Source organism: Hyperolius riggenbachi, chromosome 2 (assembly GCF_040937935.1).
Source record: "Hyperolius riggenbachi isolate aHypRig1 chromosome 2, aHypRig1.pri, whole genome shotgun sequence".
NCBI lineage: Eukaryota > Metazoa > Chordata > Amphibia > Anura > Hyperoliidae > Hyperolius > Hyperolius riggenbachi.
Window position 1 is genome coordinate 235,795,563 of NC_090647.1, and position 22,072 is coordinate 235,817,634.

General features: G+C 40.4%; 1 protein-coding gene across 12 annotated transcripts in view; it reads right to left on the bottom strand.

Moving 5' to 3' along the window:
- The window catches only part of DMD (dystrophin), a 3,066,377-nt gene that overhangs the window by 2,887,115 nt on the left and 157,190 nt on the right, over nt 1-22,072 (bottom strand). The window contains exon 1 of one of the 12 annotated variants that reach the window (XM_068268323.1): nt 2,748-2,815. The exons of the other annotated variants lie outside the window; for them this stretch is intronic. Within the exon in view, the coding sequence (XP_068124424.1) occupies nt 2,748-2,754 (7 nt within the window). The 5' untranslated portion in view covers nt 2,755-2,815. Of the gene's footprint in view, nt 1-2,747; nt 2,816-22,072 lie in introns of those variants that run through there. 12 annotated transcript variants of the gene reach the window in all.

Below are 22,072 nucleotides of genomic sequence, written 5' to 3' on the forward strand. Positions count from 1 at the left end.
AGTCACAAACACTATATGGTAACCACCACTTACTGCCAATAATTATTGGCAACAATGGCAATTATGGGAAACAGTTTTAAGTTGATGGTCATCAACATCACCATCTTTATAAATAGTCCCCACATTCCATGATTTTATATATTTATTTATATATCAGCTACCACTGTGTAAATATTTATATACAAGTAACCTACCTGTTTTGCCTTTTCTGATAACAATTGACCAAACAGTGTTTTCTTCCTAAGATAAAGCCTCTTCCCCCTTGTTTTTCCATGAATTGTTCATATGACTCTACTAAGAAGTTCGAACCATAGGCATTAGCACATTTTTCTTATGGCAGAGCCTGTTGCCAGGTTTTACTTAGCCAAAGTGAAAGTGAAAGTAAAGCAAGCTGAGTTTCCCTGTTCATCAGTGATGCCACTCCACACTTTCATAGATTACTAAGGAGGCTTGACAGGTGAAAGCTGTGAGGACTTTTTTGACTTTTACAAGAAACAAAATTATCAAAATTTGCATATAAATGATAATTTTGACATGCAATTTGTACTGAAGGCAACCCGTGACTATGACTATGTATTTTTTACATGCGTTCAATTTAAAAATTCCAATTTCTGCAGGTGCCTTTTAAACCAACTGCATTTCCAAACACTTACATTTTAAATGGTAGTTTGTGACTACAGAAGGCAAATGATGGATATCGTAAAACACTTTCAGATTAAAACACTGCATAATAGATTCCTGACATCTCTGTTGATGAAAGAAACCATATTAGAATTGTATATCAGCAAATGCTTTTAGAAGCGAGCTTGATGCATCTCGCTACAGGAAAAGTACATGCAGCCTCCCCGAGAATGTATTTTTAGATATTTGTTTAGTGATATGAAGAACTCACAACAGCTAGCTACCTCTAGTGGTTTCTCTATGTACCTGTAAGGAAAAAAGGAGGCAAGCTACTTTAGAACTATGAGAAACGCTTTATGGGTCACCATGGCATTAGCACAGGGAACTATAAAGAAAAATGAAAAAAATGAGATTGCTTAATAAGAAACCGGTATGAGCACGACGTCACAGTGTGGGCAAACAGCCATCCATTTAACCATTTCAATAATGTTTGCTAACACAAAGAACCCCAGGAAGACTTTAAACACACATTAAAAATATATTTTCAAAGCAGCTTGTCTGATAGACACTTTATTCCTAAGGCCCTCAGGGGAAAAAAACAAACAGATGCTGAGACCCCAATATAGTTACTAAGCATCCACATATCAGCATGTTGGAATACTGCAAGTGTCACAATATTGTATCACTTTCCCAAGTTAGCCAAGACATGTACATATGCTGTAGTTGGGAAAAAAACACACACACTCTCGCTATCAGGTCAGTCTGCCAGTTGAGTTAGACAAGGAAATTGCACTGAATTAATAATGAATGAACTGCAACAGAGCTAAGACATCGTAAAGGTTATTTATGAGACAAGTCATGCTGAATACAGCTAAAAAAAACAAAACTGGACAATCCTTTTGGCCAGGAAGTTTCTAATTTCCATCAATATTTATTCCATCCATCTGCCAGTGTTGATAGCACATGGCAAGTACAACTATGACAAGTGAGGCACAGTTTTGCAACCATTACTAAGCATTTCTGCTATAACTAACTGCACAGCACTGCCCAACAAGTGTTAAGCTGGAAAGCACTCCTGTTGGGTTAAAAGGGTTTAGTTGGTTGCAGATGTGTCATCTTCTGCCAAATTATGGAGACAAGTTAATTACTGATGCTAAGTTAAAAGTGAACACTACAGAAGCTTTCACCTGTTATTAAAAATGACACAAGGAAGAAGTCAAAAATCCAAATAGCTAGCAGTTTCAAAAGACAATCTTTTAAAAATCCCATACTAAAGCTCACTCATTTTTAACAGTAAAGTGCCCAAGAACCTAAATCTGTCACGATAACTTCTGAACATAGATTACCAAGTGTAGGTTAGTTGCATAAACACCCACATACATCATAGGATTTAATAGCGTCTGTCACACTGCAATCCATGTCTGATCCAGTCTGACACACATACATTAAGAGCCTTAATCAAGCAAGTAAATGGCAGAGCAGCTGGGTAGACATCAAGTTGGCTAAACATGAATACAGTTCAATAGCTAAGACAGATGTTGGAGTCACAGGATAACCCTGCAGGAAATCAATGTTTTTTTTTTCCTCCAATATAATACTACTCTTAACAACTGAATAAATGGCCGAACACAGGCAGAATAAATCAAGAGGGGAACCCTGGCTGCTGTTTTGTGCTGTGACAAGTGGCAATTACACACCTCGGGGATATTCTCCTCCGTAATTTACTATTCATAATAAACATAGCCATCTTTATTGCCGGGTGACAATACACAGAACATCATTCAAGAAACCCTGACAGCTTTGCAGATAGTGCTGCTGATACCGCACCAGGTGTATCTGTGTTGACATGCATTCTGTACGTACATCGACTTTTAAGAAACACTACTTAGCTCGACACATAAAAACTACAATATATGTAGCATCTGGCTCCAACGACAGCAGCAATTATGCAATACATTAGAGTCAATCAATAGGATAACCACAGTGTTACAGAGTTTAAAGTCCATTTTATCACACACCATCTTACACCATCGAGCAGTGCATCTTAGCATATCTTCTGTGACAGTCAGTTGTTTTTATTTTTTTTAATGAGATTTATAACAATAAGATGACTTTGCTAATCCTACCTTCCATGCCAGCTGCTTTTTGCTTGTCACTCCATCACGCCAATAAGTTGGCTGCTGTAACAAATCAAGATAGTGCAAAACAACATCTTTTCCCTGCATCTGTCATCTTCCACAAAGCATTCTATTACTGCCGACTGCTGGGAACAAGAAAGTCTATTTGAATTCCAATAGCTCCCCTCACGCATGATTCAAGTTAGGTTAGGTGAGCATGCCTAACATGATTCTCACCATCATTTATTATGCAGCTGCTACACCGTCAGTGTGGTAACCAGTGACTTAATCTGACACGTCGGGTTCACAAAGCTGTACCGTGCTGCAAGCACACACGAGCACGAGAAGCAACGTTCATTAAACCAGCATCCCTCTTGTCGGAACCACACAGGGACTGCCTCTGAAAATCTGTTTTAAATCCCAAGCCTCTTTCTGTCCTATTGGCTGGCATGACTTGATGCTGCTTTATTTTTTAATTTTTTTTCCCTTCTCCATGATAGGAGTGGCTTCCTGTATTACTTGCTCTTTACAGAAAGATATAGCCTGATAATCCAACTAAACTGCACAGTGATAAAAAAAATCGGGCATCGTCACAGATCATATGACATGTTGGATACGCAGCATCCTCAGTGTGTTCTCATCTCAAGGATGTTTTCGTTTTGTGTTAGCTGACATGATTCCTCATAAATGCACGGAGAGAGAAAGTGGATCTGAAGCAAAAGAAAGCAGGCTTACGAGGAATCGAGGCTGGAGTGTCATTATGGTCTGTGGAAGCAGATTTTTCTTTTTCCTTTTCTAAAAGAGAAACAAGGTTGAATGTCATGTGTTGCATTGGCTCACAGAAGCAGTGAGTGGCAGGAGTGACAGGCAAGGAAAGATGGCTAATTAACATTCCATCAGAACAAGAAGCTGTAAGTGAAATTGCTAATGCTGCTGATGACCTGTATGCTTGAAAATCACACTCATTTACGCCAGAAATCCTTCAGCATCCATAATCCTGAGATAATACATCTGTTACCAATGCAATCATTCTCTATGGAAACTCTTCAGTACCATATGTGATAGCTTTAAGCATTAAAAAAACAGGGCTAAAAAGATTTCAGACCTGAAGCAGGGATGTCAGATTTGTAATAATGTGTACTGCTTTAAAGTTAAGCAAGATATCTGTAAATATAATTTAACTGCATGTATTTTCTTAAGCGTATAAAGGGGAATGTTGATTGGTAACCAGTAGCAACCATTTAACAAAACAGCTTTAATTTTTCTTACTGCAAGTTGCTATGGTAATGTGATGAATGATATGTAGTGGTTGGTTTTATATCCACAATACATGCTGCTCTGTGCACCTTCTACCTCCTGTAAACTACAAAAGAGTACCATGATTGTTTAAAAATAACCGTATTTACATTTTTTTTCTTCACTGTCACATGTACACCCATAAAGTCATGTGTGTTCTTTTGCTCTCTGAAATGCCGGGCCCAGCACTAAAGTTACGCCAACAATCCATCCTGAGTGGGATATAGCCTAGACTGATCCTGTTGCTCTACTTTTTTTGGAGCAAAAGTGTCATGGTCTGTTATCTGCTTTCTATCTCATAGTCTACTATTCATGCCTTGGTTGGCAAAAAAACTCCTGCCTCCCAGAGTCCCAGGATATGGAGGGGCCATGGCCATCATCATCATCCAAGGCAGACATCCCCACAGCAGCTGGGAGCCTGTGAAAGCTGCTTCAGATGAGAAAATTGTGGAGATCTTATTCCGAAAAAAAAAAGGTTAAAAGGAACCTAAACTGAAAAGGAGAGAGCAGCAGGAAGCCAGGCAACTGGTATTGTTTAAAAGGAAACATCCATATCCCTCTCAGTTTAGGTTCCCTTTAATGTATGCACTTTTTGGGGGAGTTGGGGTTATGGGGAGAACTTTGTATTTATTCCCAGAGAGTGCCTTTGAAAATAGTTCATTATTTGGTAAACTTTTTTATTACTCGCTTGAGTCTGATCAGAAAATGTTGGTAAAGTTAAAAAAAAAAAAAAGGGTTAAATTAACTTCTCTCATATTAATGCACACACAGTAAGTCAAATCCGGGTTTTGGTGGAACACTTATATTCTCCATTGCCTTCAGACCTTTGCAAATCAGTTCCTTTGTATCATTAATTAGTATAGGTAATGAGATCAAGGCACTTAAGCAGTCTAAACTGCAGTGGATGAAAGATCTACTGTAGATCTGTAATCCAATGAACTGGTGATATTTTATCGAACTTGTCACAGTTCTGTCCAAAAACACGGTGCATAGGATAAAAAAAACATGCAAAATAAAAGGATATCTTCTCATGAAAAGCACATGTCAAAGGCATTGGCTGTAATATGCAGATTTCAGCTTATGAAAAGTGTTTGTAAAAGTGATTTATAGTTCCAGAGATATGACTGCTGAATGAATAGGCATATTTCAACTTTTCTTGTTAAGGTCAAATAAGGTTGCACCCCTCCCTTTTCAATGTTTTTTTATTGGTTGTACAGTATGATGCATGGTATTTTGCACATTTTTATATAATGGTCATTTTTGCTACACAGAACTTTACTGAGAACATTCAGCAATTTATCTGATATGCTTAAAGGGAACCTGAAGAGAAAAGTATAGGGTGGCTGTCATATTTATTTCCTTTTAAACAAAACCAGTTGCCTCACAGCTTTGCTGATCTATTTGGCTGCAGAAGTGTCTAAATCACACCAGAAACAAGCATGCAGCTAATCTTGTCAGATCTGACAATAATGTCAGAAACACCTGACATTATGCTGCATGCTTGGTACAGGGTCTATGGTAAAAGTATTTGAGGCAGAGGACCAGCATAACAGCCAGGCAATGTGCATTGTGTAACCACTTCAGCACCCTTGCTATGCATATCTACACCCCTGTATACTTCACTTGAGGTGTACATGTGCATACTGTTTACTTACTGCTACCGCTCAAGATCGTTGCACGTCTCCCATTCACCTTCACCGAAACACTTTCTTTCTGTGATTGGGGATTGGGAAACCGCTATTCCCAAACCAGATCACCCTGCTTGTGATGAATCAGAGCCTCCGGCAGCAGCACAAAAAAACAAACGTAAACACATGTAAACACTTTGTTTGCATGTTATATTTATGGAACATAAAAGTTAGTGCTGCACCCTCTTGTGGCCAAAAAGTAAAAATGCACCCAAATAAAATTTCACATAGAAAAATTAAATACATTTTTATTATTTTAACCCTTTCCACCCCAATCCCATAGTTACCAAAATAAAACAAAAAAATAAAATATGTTTGTCATGAGGGTATATTACTGTTGCTTTTGTAAATAAAGGCTTGCAATTATTGTTATAGTATAAAAAAAACACTAAATGAAAAAAAAAACACTTTTATTTCCAAATGAAATATTATTACCATACAGAATTTCAATGTTGTAATAACTGGGACAAATGGGCAAATAAAATATATGTCTATTTCATTATCAATAGCACATTTTATTTTTAAACTACAATGGCTGAATGCTGAGAAATGGTGATTTTTTTTTCCCTGCAAAATGCATATAAAATAAAATAATTCTTAGCAAAAAGTACTGCCCAAAGAAAGTCTACTTTGTCCTGCAAAAAAATATATAGATCATTTCAGTGTGATATGTAGTGATAAAGTTATTGACAAATGAATGAAAGGCGCATGATGTGAAAACTTCTCTAGTTTTGAAGGGAGAAAAATCTGTGGTACTGAAGTGGTTAAAAGGAGGAAAAACGTTTTAGTCATTTATTTAGGAAAGGGTTCTTTACAGCAAGAGTGATCAAGATGTGGAATGCATTGCCACAGGAAGTAGTTATGGCAAATTCTATACCTGCATTTAAAGGGGGCTTAGATGCTTTCCTTGTGTTGAAAGACATCCATGGCTACAATTACTAGGTAATGCCTAGCGATGTTGATCCAGGGATATTATCTGATTGCCATTTGGAGTCGGGAAGGAATTTTTTCCCTTTTGGGGCTAATTGGACCATGCCTTGTAAGGGTTTTTCACCTTCCTCTGGATCAACAGGGATATGTGAGGGAGCAGGCCGGTGTTGTTCTTTGTTCTCTGGTTGAACTCGATGGACGTATGTCTTTTTGCAACCTAAATAACTATGTAACTATGTAACTATGAAATAAATATGGCAGTCTAAGTATTCTTCTCAGGTTAATTGTCCTTTAAGGGGGTTCTCAGTCTAACTAATTTCTTTGCCACACAGTTATTTTTTGGGGGGGATAGTGAGAGAAACCTAGAGAATCCAGAAGAAATCCATGCAAAAACATGGAAAACATACAGATTTCATGCAGGTATTGCAAGTGGGTTTCACACCCAGAGCCCTAACAGTGAGGCCAAGCTAGCTTTAAAGTATACCTGACCCAACGCAAGGCTACCTAAGGTGAGCACAGAGGAGAGGTATGGTCATGCTGGATCCACATACCTCTGTGCATTGTCCATTCCTCTTCTCGCCCCTCCTCCTGTAATCGATCCTTGAAATATTTGACTTTTAAAGTCAAATTTTCAGACAGGGACTGGATTGCGGTGATTTTCCCTCATATCACCCTCCCTTAAGGATAGTGACTAGGGATGGAAAAGTAGGAAGGTGATAGAAGGAAACATCACACTAAACCTGCCTCTTCCTATCTAAAACCTTTAGTTTAGTCAAAAGTCAAATGTTTCAAGGACTGATGACAGGCATCAGAGGATACTGAAGAGAGCAACGCACATTGCACAGAGGTGTGTGGCTCCAGCACGAACACACTTCTGTGCTGCTTACCTTAGCTAGCTAACTCCACTACCTCCTTCTTAAAGGAAGCAAAAGTGATTAAATAAAAAAAATTAATAAAAAAAAAAAGTGGAACTATGTCTAATAAACAGTGCCATAAGGACCAGTAGGCAGGGCCAGTTCTCTCATGAAGAAAAGTGAAACACTTGCATCAGGTGCAGAGATTACAGGGGAAGCATGTTGGTACTGTGTGTTTACACTAACAGCAAGCAGTCAGAGTAGGAGGCGAAGTGAGAGGAGAGTGAGGTGAAGAGGTCATCATTGGGGGAAAAAGCTTGTTGTGCTGTGTGAGGAGTCTGACAGTGAGTGAGGAGAGGGAGACAGGAGAGCAGCAGGATTTCATTTGACTTGCACAGCAGAAGGTCAGAGGTGGCACTACTGTCCTGACTGTGGATGAATGGAGGACAGCAAACTGGCTGAGGGTGAGCAGCATGTTTGTCTCGCAGCCAGCCAGCGTCTTATTGGGTTGAGATGCAGCATGTCATGTCTGAAGTTATTACATATGCTCCTTCGCTGACTGAAGCAGAGTAAATTGTGGGGTGCTGTGCGATCATTCCAAGGGAAGGGGGGGAGGTTGTATCCTCACAAGTTTGCCTCAGACAGCATAAATTCTAGAACTGGCCCTGCCAGTAGGTATCTTAAACTTTGGTCACGCAAAATAAATATTTGTTAATGTTCTTCACTATAAAGAGGACAGCTCCCGACAAAGTCGGTTGGACCACTCCATGCATAAAGCATTGGCTCTCCTGTCCTCACCACTGACCCCTGCAGCCTGGCTCACACTGGTCCTGGGCTGGTAATTATACAGCATCTTTGTTACCATTCTGTTGCTGTGGACAGACTTTCTCTCAATTATTGCACTTGTTTTACTTATTGCACATTATTTTCCACTGTTTTACGAGCAATCCTTATTAACATTATCCCTTTTCATCCCTTATTGGCGATTAACCCGTCTCAGCCTTACATATTGGGTTTGCATTGTTCTATCTTTATTTCTTCACTGGGCTTAATAGATTATCCCACTTTTACTTACAGCGGAGTGTTGACACAGTTAGGACTCAGGTCCTAGCCTTTTTAGGGGACCTATTCAACATATAACAGGCTGCAATATTGGTCAGAAAGAATAATTTGCTTATTCCATCAAGGTTCTGTTTATTGTTCCTCAACCCCAGTAGATATTGAATGACTTCCAACTTTTTTTTTTTTACTTCTACCAATCATGGTTTAATAATGAAGTGACCATTGATTATACATTAGTGAGATGCCGCCTATTCTTGGAGACCACTTTTTTTTTTGCATGCATTTTTTATGTATCTGGGCTTTGTGCATGAGGAATATTTGCACATGCAACTTTAATTGCTTGCTCCCTATGAAGAGGAGAGGATTTCGGGTACACATTTAAATAAATGTTAAACTTTTCATTTAGGGCTTCAGTAAACATTGTTCCCTTTAGGTTACTGAATATTGCACTTTGTTCCTTACACCTTTTATTAAGAGACATTTAGGGCTCTTCTAAGTGACTTGTATATTCATTTTGGTACAACAGGTATTGAAGAAATTCAACAATGGACTCCCTGGATCATTTGATATTCACCATATTTCAGGAAAAAATTGTTTCAAATATAAACCTGGACTGGACCTGCTGTCTATATTAACATTGTTCTGGTTAATGTCCTGTGCAGAACTGAATAACTAATTGGGATCTATGGCCATTTTGTCTTTGCCCTGAATCGTTCACAAAACCTATACTAGCCTGGGAGGACATCCTCAGAAAATCCTGACATATAAACAATGGGCTCACTGTGCCAAAACTGTATCTAAAGGCAGTTTTCAAGCTTCTGACCTGGAGACCTATTCCACCACGCCTATCTGTTTCCTTTGAGAGTGATTTTAACAATTCCAGGTAAAACCCCATGACTTTTTTGGGGATGTCAGGTGGTAGGTACAATAGAACATACCCTGTGGTCATGCCAAGTTGCTTCTAAGATCTATTATCAGGTATCTAAGCAAATATCTTTTATATTTGAGTGTAGGTTTAGAAAGAAACCCAATATCTTTATTTGGGGTCTTAAAGAGAATCTGTATTGTTAAAATCGCACAAAAGTAAACATACCAGTGCGTTAGGGGACATCTCCTATTACCCTCTGTCACAATTTCGCCGCTCCTCACCGCATTAAAAGTGGTTAAAAACAGTTTTTAAAAGTTTGTTTATAAACAAACAAAATGGCCACCAAAACAGGAAGTAGGTTGATGTACAGTATGTCCACACATAGAAAATACATTCATACACAAGCAGGCTGTATACACCCTTCCTTTTGAATCTCAAGAGATTATTTGTGTGTTTCTTTCCTCCTGCAGCTATCTTCCACTGAAGTGTCAGGCTGTATCTTCCTGCAGAGTGCAGACAGCTCTGCCTGTATGTAATTCCTCAGTATGTGAAAGCCCAGCCAGCTCAGAGGAGGACTTATCCAGCTTGTAAAAGATAAGAGAGAAGAGAGAAGCTGCCCTAATCTAAATAATACACAGGCAGTGTGCAGAGAGGGGCCTGGAGGGGGGAGATGCATCACAGAACCACAACACTGAAGAACTTGGCAGCCTTCCAGACACAGGCTGACAAGTCTGACAAGAGAGAGATAAGTTGATTTATTACAGAGATGGTGATAGTAGAACGTGCTGCAGTAAGCCAGAACACATTAGAATAGCTTTTGGAACTTGTAGGATGATAAAAAACAGGATGCAATTTTTGTTACGGAGTCTCTTTAAAGCTGATAAAACTAAATACTGTAAACAGACTCATACAGCATATAGCACTAACTGCTTAAATGTATAAACCCCAGCTTGGCAGCTTTCAAAAAAATATTAACTCTACCATTTTGACAAACTTCCTATCCATTACAAAACACGGGATCCTTGGACTAACCAGCAAAGTGAATTAGCTGATGAATCCTAATTGAACACGTGAAAGAATACAGTATATTTGTTTGTTTTACTAAAATATGCATATGTGATGATGAATCGAGGGTAGTACAATTTTCCTTTTCTTGCCATTCCACTTAGTATTAATACCAACCTCTTAGTATTATTTCACATTCTTATTTTGTCCAGTTACGTTTCAGATATAACACAAGCACCTGTTATAATTGGAAACTTGATGCCCCTTGGTAATGATGGGGGAATTATGCAAATTTTATCTTTGCTTTTACTTTTTTTCCACTGTAATGATTGTGGACGGCTGTTCACTTGATTTTACATTTTGTATTATTTATGGTTTATTCCTAATAATAACTTTTGAAACTAAAATGAATCTGTCCAGGATAGACTGATGCCTCTCTTGTACAGGAGAGAGTTGATTAGAAATCTCTTTGTGTGACTGTTTTATATGACACACTGAGGTGACCCCCGCTGTGTGCAAAGTGCTGACATTACCAGCAAGACAGTAGTTCCCAGACACTGAAGTAAAGGGGATAAACAATAACAGGAAGGAAGAAGCTTCATTACATTGCATGTGGTGGAATGTGCATGTTATAACATACATGCAAAGTATTAAATAATGCATGTGTAATTTACACAACTCAATCACTTAGCAATAAATGCACATCCTTGTGCCTGTTAGGAAGAAATGTGTAGTAAATGGCACGATATGATAACAGAATCCATTGGAATGCAAATACAGTGGCTTGCAAAAGTATTCGGCCTCCTTGAAGTTTTCCACATTTTGTCACATTACTGCCACAAACATGAATCAATTTTATTGGAATTCCACATGAAAGACCAATACAAAGTAGTGTACACGTGAGAAGTGGAACGAAAATCATACATGATTCCAAACATTTTTAACAAATAAATAACTGCAAAGTGAGGTGTGCGTAATTATTCAGCCCCCTGAGTCAATACTTTGTAGAACCACCTTTTGCTGCAATTACAACTGCCAGTCTTTTAGGGTATGTCTCTACCAGCTTTGCACATCTAGAGACTAAAACCCTTGCCCATTCTTCTTTGCAAAACAGCTCCAGCTCAGTGAGATTAGATGGATAGCGTTTGTGAACAGCAGTTTTCAGATCTTGCCACCGATTCTCAATTGGATTTAGATCTGGACTTTGACTGGGCCATTCTAACACATGGATAGGTTTTGTTTTAAACCATTCCATTGTTGCCCTGGCTTTAGGTTTAGGGTCGTTGTCCTGCTGGAAGGTGAACCTCCGCCATAGTCTCAAGTCTTTTGCAGACTCCAAGAGGTTTTCTTCCAAGATTGCCCTGTATTTGTCTCCATCCATCTTCCCATCAACTCTGACCAGCTTCCCTGTCCCTGCTGAAGAGAAGTACCACCAGAGCATGATGCTGCCACCACCATATTTGACAGTGGGGATGGTGTGTTCAGAGTGATGTGCAGTGTTAGTTTTCCGCCACACATAGTGTTTTGCATTTTGGCCAAAAAGTTCAATTTTGGACTCATTTGACCAGAGCACCTTCTTCCACATGTTTGCTGTGTCCCCCACATTGCATATGGCAAACTGCAAACGGGACTTCTTATGCTTTTCTGTTAACAATGGCTTTCTTCTTGCCACTCTTCCATAGAAGCCAACTTTGTGCAGTGCATGACTAATAGTTGTCCTATGGACAGATTCTCCCATCTGAGCTGTAGATCTCTGCAGCTCGTCCAGAGTCACCATGGGCCTCTTGACTGCATTTCTGATCAGTGCTCTCCTTGTTCGGCCTGTGAGTTTAGGTGGACGGCCTTGTCTTGGTAGGTTTACAGTTGTGTCATACTCCTTCCATTTCTGAATGATCACTTGAACAGTGCTCCGTGGGATGTTCAAGGCTTTGGAAATCTTTTTGTAACTTAAACCTGCTTTACATTTCTCAATAACTTTATCCCTGACCTGTCTGGTGTGTTCTTTGGACTTGATGGTGTTGTTGCTCCCAATATTCTCTTAGACAACCTCTGAGGCCATCACAGAGCAGCTGTATTTGTACTGACATTAGATTACACACAGGTGCACTCTATTTAGTCATTAGCACTCATCAGGCAATGTCTATAGGCAACTGACTGCACGCAGATCAAAGGGGGCTGAATAATTACGCACACCCCACTTTGCAGTTATTTATTTGTAAAAAATGTTTGGAATGATGTAATAATTCCTTTTTAATAATTCCTTTTTTTGTATAGCGCCTTTCTCCTGTCGGACTCAAAGCGCTTGCGAGGCAGCCACTAGAGCGCACTCGGTAGGCAGTAGCAGTGTTAGGGAGACTTGCCCAATGAACTCCTTACTGAATAGGTGCTGGCTTACCGAGTCGGAAGAGCCAGGATTTGAACCCAGGACTATGATTTTGTTCCACTTCTCACGTGTACAGCACTTTGTATTGGTCTTTCACATGGAATTCCAATAAAATTGATTCATGTTTGTGGCAGTAATGTGACAAAATGTGGAAAACTTCAAGGGGGCCAAATACTTTTGCAAGCACACTGTAAATGAACATGCTTAGCTATATGGGCAGTATGTTTGCATACGCTATTGCATTACAAAGCACAATATAATCACATTGCAATGCAATAATATTTCTATGGGAATTGCACACCAAGGGCTTGAGTCACTAAAACGTGATAACTGCTATCACAGCAGTTATCGTGCGATCTGCTGAGCGCAAAGGTTTGAGTGGGTTACTTTGCGTGATAAATGAAGGTTTGTGCGAGTGAAACGCACACATGATAGCGCGCAAACCTTTGTTTACACGTGATCATAATCCTTTATGCGCACAAACTTTCGCGCATGGCAGATAGCAGTTATCACGCTTTAGTGAATCAAGCCCCAAATGCGGTATGGTGGGTTTCAATGAAGCAACGCACTGCATCCTGCATGTTAATGGATAAATGCATGCAATTACAATGGCAGTGAGGTATACATTCATTGTACTGAGTGGCGTAGCTAGAGATCATGGGGCCCCATAGCAAAAATGTCATGGGGCCCTCATGTGTAGGCACTCTTAACCTGCCCCTGCCCTAAGGATATGAGTTAATTGGGCAATTTACATTCTCATGCAATCAACACTGCACATAGTTCATGGGCACTGAGGCAAAGTCAGAGGGTGGAGAAACACCAGCAAGTTTATGGTAAATACATTAACTACCTCCTGGGCCCCCTATGCTCCAGGGCCCCATATCAGCTATTATGGTTGCTATAGCTATTATTACACCCCTAATTGTACTGTAAGGCTCATTGTATGGTTGAACCGCTACCACACAATGTGACTTTTTGGCTTTGTTATAATGTGACCTTATGGCAATGCATTGTGCATATTGTGAAAAGGCCCTTAGAAGTGATCCCTGGCCTGAGTGTTTTAGGGGGAAAAATGCTGTTTTTTTTGTTTTTTACCAAATCTTTGCCAGACCAGAGGGTTGGAATATCACTTGTGCAGACATCAGATTGGTGCCTAGCCAAGCTTAGTGATGATACGCTGAATCCTGTATGTGGCTTTGTGAATAGAGCTGTTAACAGCTATCCTGCATAGTAATGAGGCAGGGCAGCCTAAAGGTGGCTATACACTGGCCCGATTCGCGGCCGTTTCGACAGCAGATTCGATCCTGGGATCGAATCTGCTGCCAATCGTTCGCGCTAAACGCACCCGCCGATCCGATTTCCTCCCGAAATCGGATCGGTCCTTCGATCGCGCCGTGCAGGAAATTGCCCTCGATCGCCCGCGGGTAGGGTGCGCGTCGCTAGTGGCGGCCGATCCGATCAGGTATACATTACCTGACGCTGGCTCCCGGGCGTCTTCTCAGCGCTGCACCGCTCTGTTCCGGCTCCATCCCGGCGCTTCCTGTGTCACTGCAGTGACCAGGAAGTTCAAATAGAGGGCGCTCTATTTGAACTTCCTGGTCACGGAGTGACACAGGAAGCGCCGGGATGGAGCAAGAACAGAGCTGTGCGGTGCAGCGTGGAGAAGACGCCCGGGAGCCAGCGTCAGGTAATGTATAGGGGAGGGGGCACAGGCGGCAGAAGCAGCTCAACAGATTGTGATCGGTTTCAGGCTGAAATCGATTCACAATCTGTTTGCAGTAAAGGCAGCCATATGATCCCTCTCTGATCAGATTCGATCAGATAGGGATCTGTCAGCTGGTCGATCTAATGGCAAATCGACCAGTGTATGGCTACCTTTAGGATATCTCCCGTCAGATAATGAGTGTAAAGGTAGCCATACACTAGTTGATTTGCCATTAGATCGACCAGCTGACAGATCCCTATCTGATCGAATCTGATCAGAGAGGGATCGTATGGCTGCCTTTACTGCAAACAGATTGTGAATCGACTTCAGCCTGAAACCGATCATAATCTGTGGAGCCGCCGCTGCCGCCTGCCCCCCCGCGCATACATTACCTGACGCTGGCTCCCAGGCATCTTCTCTGCATCTTCTCCACGCTGCACCCGCTCCATCCCGGCGCTTCCTGTGTCACTCCATGACCAGGAAGTTCAAATAGAGCAGTGACAGGAAGCACCGGGATGGAGCGGGTGCAGCGTGGAGAAGACACGGAGAAGACGCCCAGGAGCCAGCGTCAGGTAATGTATACCTGATCGGATCGGCCGGCGCTAGCGACGCGCTCCCTACCCGCGGGCGATCGAGGGTAATTTCCCGCACGGCGCGATCGACGGACCGATCCGATTTCAGGAGGAAATCGGATCGGCGGGTGCGTTTAGCGCGAATGATTGGCAGCAGATTCGATCCCAGGATCGAATCTGCTGTCGAAACGGCCGCGAATCGGGCCAGTGTATGGCCACCTTAATGTTCTTTGCCTGCACTTCCATTCAGCCTGATGTCATGGCACCTATCAGACTTCCTCAGCAGTGTTTAAAGCTGACACCATTACTGCATCATTATGCTTTATTTGATCATCATGGCCAGATGTAATTAACTTCCAGTATACAAATGATCCAAATTTTGCCTTCGGACAAAAAGTTGGCTTGTCTCTACTTACTAAAGTAAGCTTAGCAATCCCTGTCAGTGGGAGGATTAACATTTGCTCTTCTGAGCCAGATCATCCCACCTTTGCAGTGAGAACATATAAAATCACTTGCTTGTAAGATGTAATGCTGCATGGAGGCTTTACTTCTAATCACTGTTCTCCTCTGAGCTGTATCTGTACTGCAAATATGCTTGGCACTAGGGACGAGCCGGCAATTTTTACAGTATCGATTTTACAGCAAAATTGGCATCTCAGCTTTAATACAATCAAGAAGAAATTTCACGAGTTTTGCTTCAGCTCTGACTCGGCAAACCACTGTATATCTACCGAAGCCTAAAAGTCCACAAGGCCGCCCACTACCTGACCCGGAAGCTGCAACCACTGAATCGGGCACCATACCTGACATTTCTGCTATAGCTTCAAATGTAATTTTTTTATTAAACAGTCCGTGTTGTCATGCATAGGCAATGGAGTTTGAAAGACCCTTAATTCTGCATTAATCTGCAACATAATGAGGTGAAGCTCACTACAAACCAGCCTGATCCTGTCTATTTGAAGGTCACCTTCCAGGTGATTGGGCTTACGGTCAGCTGCTGGTATTTGCACGAGTTGTTAGTGATGAGAAAACACATGCATTTTTACATAAATTACATATTTACGTATAGGAATTGCATAGTTAGAAATGAGAATTTTCATGAAACCGTTTACTGCATTTTCACAAAATACACTAAAATGAATGCAGCATTTTTTTTAATTATTTATTTTTTCTACAAAAAAAAAATGCCCTTTTTCATGAAAAATAGCCAGGAACATTTTTGTCATGCAAAAAAAAAATCTAGGTATTTTTGCAAAAGAAAAAAAAATCTCTCTCTTTGATGGCTTAAATGATTTTGTGAGCTTGGACATCTCATCACTATGAATGGTGTAACCATGCATCTCTGGAAGTCGTGTCAATGTTTGTAGTCATTCTGATTCTACCAGTGAGGCAATCGGGATTCTACAGGTATAATTATATAGATGTATTGACCAAGCCTCACTAGGGAATCCCAGCTGCCTCACCACCAGTACACAGTTTTATAAATCAAGTAGTACTGCTAATGACTGGTTCACAGTGTACATTGCTCTGTTATGCTACAGAATAATGTAAAGGTCAATGATCTGTCAAATCACTATATCTAATGAGCTAGTTATTTCTGACTATTTTTTTTTTTTTGTATTTATATTTTAAATTTGGGCTCGGAGGCCCGGTGCACACCAAAAAACGCTAGCAGATCCGCAAAATGCTGGCAGATTTTGAAACGCTTTTTCTTATTTTTCTGCAGCGTTTCAGCTAGCGTTTTGCGGTTTTGTGTAGCGGTTTTGGTGTAGTAGATTTCATGTATTGTTACAGTAAAGCTGTTACTGAACAGCTACTGTAACAAAAAACGCCTGGCAAACCGCTCTGAAGTGCCGTTTTTCAGAGCGGTTTGCGTTTTTCCTATACTTAACATTGAGGCAGAAACGCATCCGCAATCCAAAATCTGCAGCAGCCCGGGAGTATGCGTTTCTGCAAAACGCCTCCCGCTCTGGTGTGCACCAGCCCATTGAAATACATTACCCTAGCAGATCCGCACCGGCAAGCGGATCGCAAACTGCAGCCGAACCGCTCTGGTGTGCACTAGGCCAAAGAGTGCTATAGAGGTTTACTATTTGCAGTTTATTTTTTAAATATGAGCCCTGGAGCTGTCTGAAGTTCCTAGTGGTGGTATTAGGCATGCAAAGATGTGACGTTTATAACGCTTGGGTGGCACACACTGCCATTTACAAACCACACACACTGAGACAACCAACAGAACAGAAAAGTCCCAATTAGCATAATACTTTTGCCTCAGAGTATGGTTATAATTAGGTCAGCATTACCATGCTAACTGGTGGGCCTATTTAGTTGTTGACAAATTTCTGGGATTGCTATGTGTTATAGCACTCTCTATTAAACGTTTCACTTTTTTAAAGGGGATCTTTCGCGAAAAAAGTAGGCAGTTAGAAAATGTGACAGATGACAGGTTTTGGGCCAGTCTATCTTTTTAAGGGGGATTCTCAGGGCTTTCTTTGTTTTCAACAGCATTTCCTGAACAGCAGTTTTACTGCCAAAATAGCAAGATACCAGCCGGCCTCCCTAATCACTTGCACACTATTATGTCAGTTACATTTTGCAACTGTTGTTCAGGAAATGCTGTTGAAAACAAAGAAAGCCCTGAGAATCCCCCTTAAAAAGATAGACTGGCCCAAAACCTGTCATCTGTCACATTTTTTAACTGCCTACTTTTTTCGTGAAAGAACTCCTTTAAGTAAACTTGCTGTAGACTTCAGTGTACAGTGTACAGCTTAGTGTTAAAGATACTCGGAAATTGCTGTTTGCCATGTTGGTTCATGGTATCATGCAATAAAATTGAATTGCCAAGGCAGTGCCCTCTGCATTTTTTTGTGTGATTGCATTTCTGCCCTATTCAGTGAAACTGAAGGGGACTTTAAAATGGCAGAACCAATGCACTGAACAGTTCTACAACTGTCTTCCTACACACACTGCGTTTTTAAGTGGAAACATGCCCTAAGTAGCTATCACTACATTAAGTGCATTTAATTATAAATGGGGATGTTCATAGTCACAATGCATTTAGTGCAGTCTCAGGTGTGTCCAAGTACATATTGCCTTATATATATCCTGTACACTGTTGGCCAATACACACGACAACGCATTTTGCTCAGTGACCACCTTTATAGTTTATATGTACTACTATAGATCTATTTATTTTTCTGCAGATTTTAGACAAGTAGGAAAAATTAAGGTTTAATTTGTTTATCTGGTACATGTCTCAGGTCAAATCCTCCAGATATGTTAGACATTAGATCAACCAATCAAGTATAAGTACAACAGATGGCATTCCTAAAATATGATAGCAATATGACAGCCTCCATATTCCTCTTAACCCCCTTGCCGATCCAATTCCCGCGGCAAGGGGGCAGCGCAGCACTTTTTTTTTAATTTAATTTTTTTAATCATGTAGCAAGCCCAAGGCTTGCTACATGATAGCCGCTGAGCAGCGGCATCCCCCCACCCACTCCGATTGCCTCCGGCGATCAGAGTAAGCAGGAAATCCCGTTCAGAACGGGATTTCCTGCTGGCCTTCCCCGGTCACCATGGCGATGGGGCGGCATGACGTCACCGACGTCATGGACATCGGGACGTCAGAGGGAATCCCGATCCACCCCTCAGCGCTGCCTGGCCTGCGCAAGGGGTCTGGTGGGGGGGGGGGGGGGGGGCGGCGGGTAGCAGCAAATCGGCCGCGATCGTAGTATGCACGTAGCTAGCAAAGTGCTAGCTGTGTGCAATAAAAAAAAATTATGCAAATCGGCCCAGCGGGGCCTGAGAAATCCTCCTGCGCAGGTTACCCCGAGCTGAGCTCGGGATAACCAGCAAGGAGGTTAATCCATGCCCACTTTAAATGGTAAAAGAGAATGAGCTTAAATGAATTAGTTTTTTTCTACATAGACTGTAATTTGTACAGTTAAGATGAATGATTATGTCAGGACACCTCGATCACGAAATATAAAAAAATGGCAATTCTGATTTTTTTTTCACCTCAGTCATTAAAGCACTGCTAAATACTAGGGATGGTCAGTGAGATGCCAATAATTCTGAGTTAATGCAGAATTTTGCATTTCCAATATGTGCAGCTTCAAAATTGAATCCCACCTTGTCTCCATTCGAGTGGTCCATTTTTTAAGGGACCTTCAACAGATTGTAAAATCAGAATGTGCCTTACCTGGGGCTTCCCCTAGCCCACCGTAGGCCGCAAGATCCTACAGCGTCCTCCTGGCTCCTTTACAGCTCCGTTATTCTACGACTTCGGCCTGAAGTCATCAGGGCTGCTCCCCACCGCGTGTGCATGTATCATCTTCGGCGATTACCTCGTGGGCTATGGTGGGCTGGAGCTGAAGCCCCAGGTAAGTTCAAATTCTGATTTTACAATCAGCTCAGGGTCCCTTTAAGCTGCACAGTACATATTAATAAAATAAAAATAGCATAATTCTTCTTCAACTCAGAATGATTTGCATGTCATTGACCAACCCCCACTAAATACACCGTTCATCAATTTTTTTCTGCCCCTCCAGCCACAGAACATAGTAAGTCAATGAAAATTATACAAAGTTTTGTGATATGTAAACTAACCCAAACATGAAAATATACAGATGACAGTTGCAGGCTTTCATAGGAACCCATGAACCAATTTTTCATTAAACTGCATTAAAGAAAAGGCTACATGTATTTATCTCAAGTGTCCATGATCGTCTTTGTTGTTTGCAAATTATAAATCATACATCTCTCTCTCTCTGGATACATAAACCGCTCACCCATGACAAAAGTAATAAAATGCATGTCAGCTTTACCAGGTGGTTTTATATGCAATGGGTTTTCTTTGACTTGCAAGTTTCCTAATAATTATAGCAACTATCATTTTTTATTGCCATGCCATCACCAATGTTTTCATCTATAAAACTATTCTAATAAATCATATATGGAAATGTTTTGTCGATTTTGAAAGTATCACATTGTGAGCACCATCTTTTCCATCATTTTTGTTACAAATCAAAAACTGAGCATTTCAACTTTGTAAAATAAATAAGTCAAATCAAATTGAAAGAATATTAATCTAGGTTTCAACAAGGCAGCACAGTACTAACAGCATCATTACAATATGTCCTTGGCTTATAGTGGTCACCTTACAAGCTTTAAAAATATGTAAGCCATAAACAAGCAATATTGGATGTATAAATAAAGCTATATTGAATGGTGGTGAACTGTAAGCAATATATAATACAGTAAATTATGGTTAACCATAATAAGAAAGCAATGCACATAAAGCCAAGACTTACAATCCATCTGAGGATGAGTTGGGCTGAATATCTCTCCTAGATATGGCGGTGAGTTGTTCAATCTCTGTCTTGCTAACTCTCTCTTTTATCTGGTACTGGAGTAATAGTTGTAATTTCAGCATAGGTATGCCACTGGGTACAACAGTTACAGAGGTGATCTAATGTACATTCATTGTATTAAGGTGCACTGGGAAATGGGTCAAAAAGCATCCATTATTCAGATAGGCTGATGGAACATAAACTGTATCACTTTATGTAACACACCACCTGGTCTGATTTTATCAACTGGTTCAAGATGGCTATAGAAGGAAGCATTTTATAAAGAATTAAATGCACTTAATATTCTACATGCACCCATATAACCTGACAATTATCCCCATTAAAATTATTTTACTGTGAAAGAAAAGTTTTAAACAAAATGTGTGTTATATAAAGTAGTTAAAACAAAATGTCCAAGTGGAAAGTAAAATTTAAGTTTCTTTTGTCACTATAAGAACAAGATATATTAATTTACATTTAAAGTACATATGTCTCTAAAAAAAAGTGCCTAGAGCAAAGTTATTTATATTAAAGGACAGGTAAACTTTGCAAACTTCTTAAAAATCCAAAGTAAGTCTTAATACAGGGACCAAGTCTGGAGTGTAGGGGTCCTAGACAAACCAGACCAGAAACACTGCAATGAAAGTCCGGGCTTAAAGGGAACATGAGGTTAAAGTGATATAGAGGCTGACATGTTTATTTACTTTTAAATAATGCATATTGCCTGGCTGTCCTGCTGATTCTCTGCCTCTAACACTTTAAACCATAGACCCTCAACAAGCATGCAGATCAGATGTCTATGACAAATCTGACTGGATTAGCTGCATGCTTGTTTTAGGTGTGTGATTTAGACCCTACTGACTAGAAAGATCATCAGGATAGCCAGGCAACTGGTATTGTTTATGAGAAAATAAATATAGCAGTTTCTATAGGTCTCACACCTCGGTTTTCTTTTAACTGGATAGATTGGGAGGCCTAATCTCTGAAAAGGCAACACAGAGGCTCCTGCTAGAAATGTGCGGAACCTTGTGCCCTTGCTTTGAACACTTTTTGTGACTGGTATGTTTTTAATCTAATTTCCAAATTCCTGGCAAATGTTGATGCTGCACTGTAACTTTAGCTGTAACTTTGAAAGAACCTCTGCCTAGAAAAGCATGGGGTTAGAGTTAACCTCCACCCCTGCATTAACTTTAAACCCCATTTACGGTAATAAAAAGGCTTAACATTCACTAAAATTATGGTTGAAGCTGACAGTAATGTGACCACTGCACACCATTGTTCAAAATAATGTAGAGCACATTGGCTTCAATAGAGCTGTGAAGGGGACATGTCCCTGACCTGCACAGTTAATTTTGCATTATTCAGGTCTAGCAATCTAAATAATGGGACTCAGTGATCATAACACTGCTGTCTTTTACATTTTAATATCATAACAGTGAATAATCTTTTTTAAAAAAAGTTTAATAATGGCAACTTTAAATTGCACGGATTTGCAACCATGGCAACAATGTCTTGTTTAAAGTGAGATGAAACTCCATATTAACTGAAATAAATAAAAAAAATAGCCCAGTAAAAAATTACTTATTTAGCTTACATATCATGTTTTTAATGTTT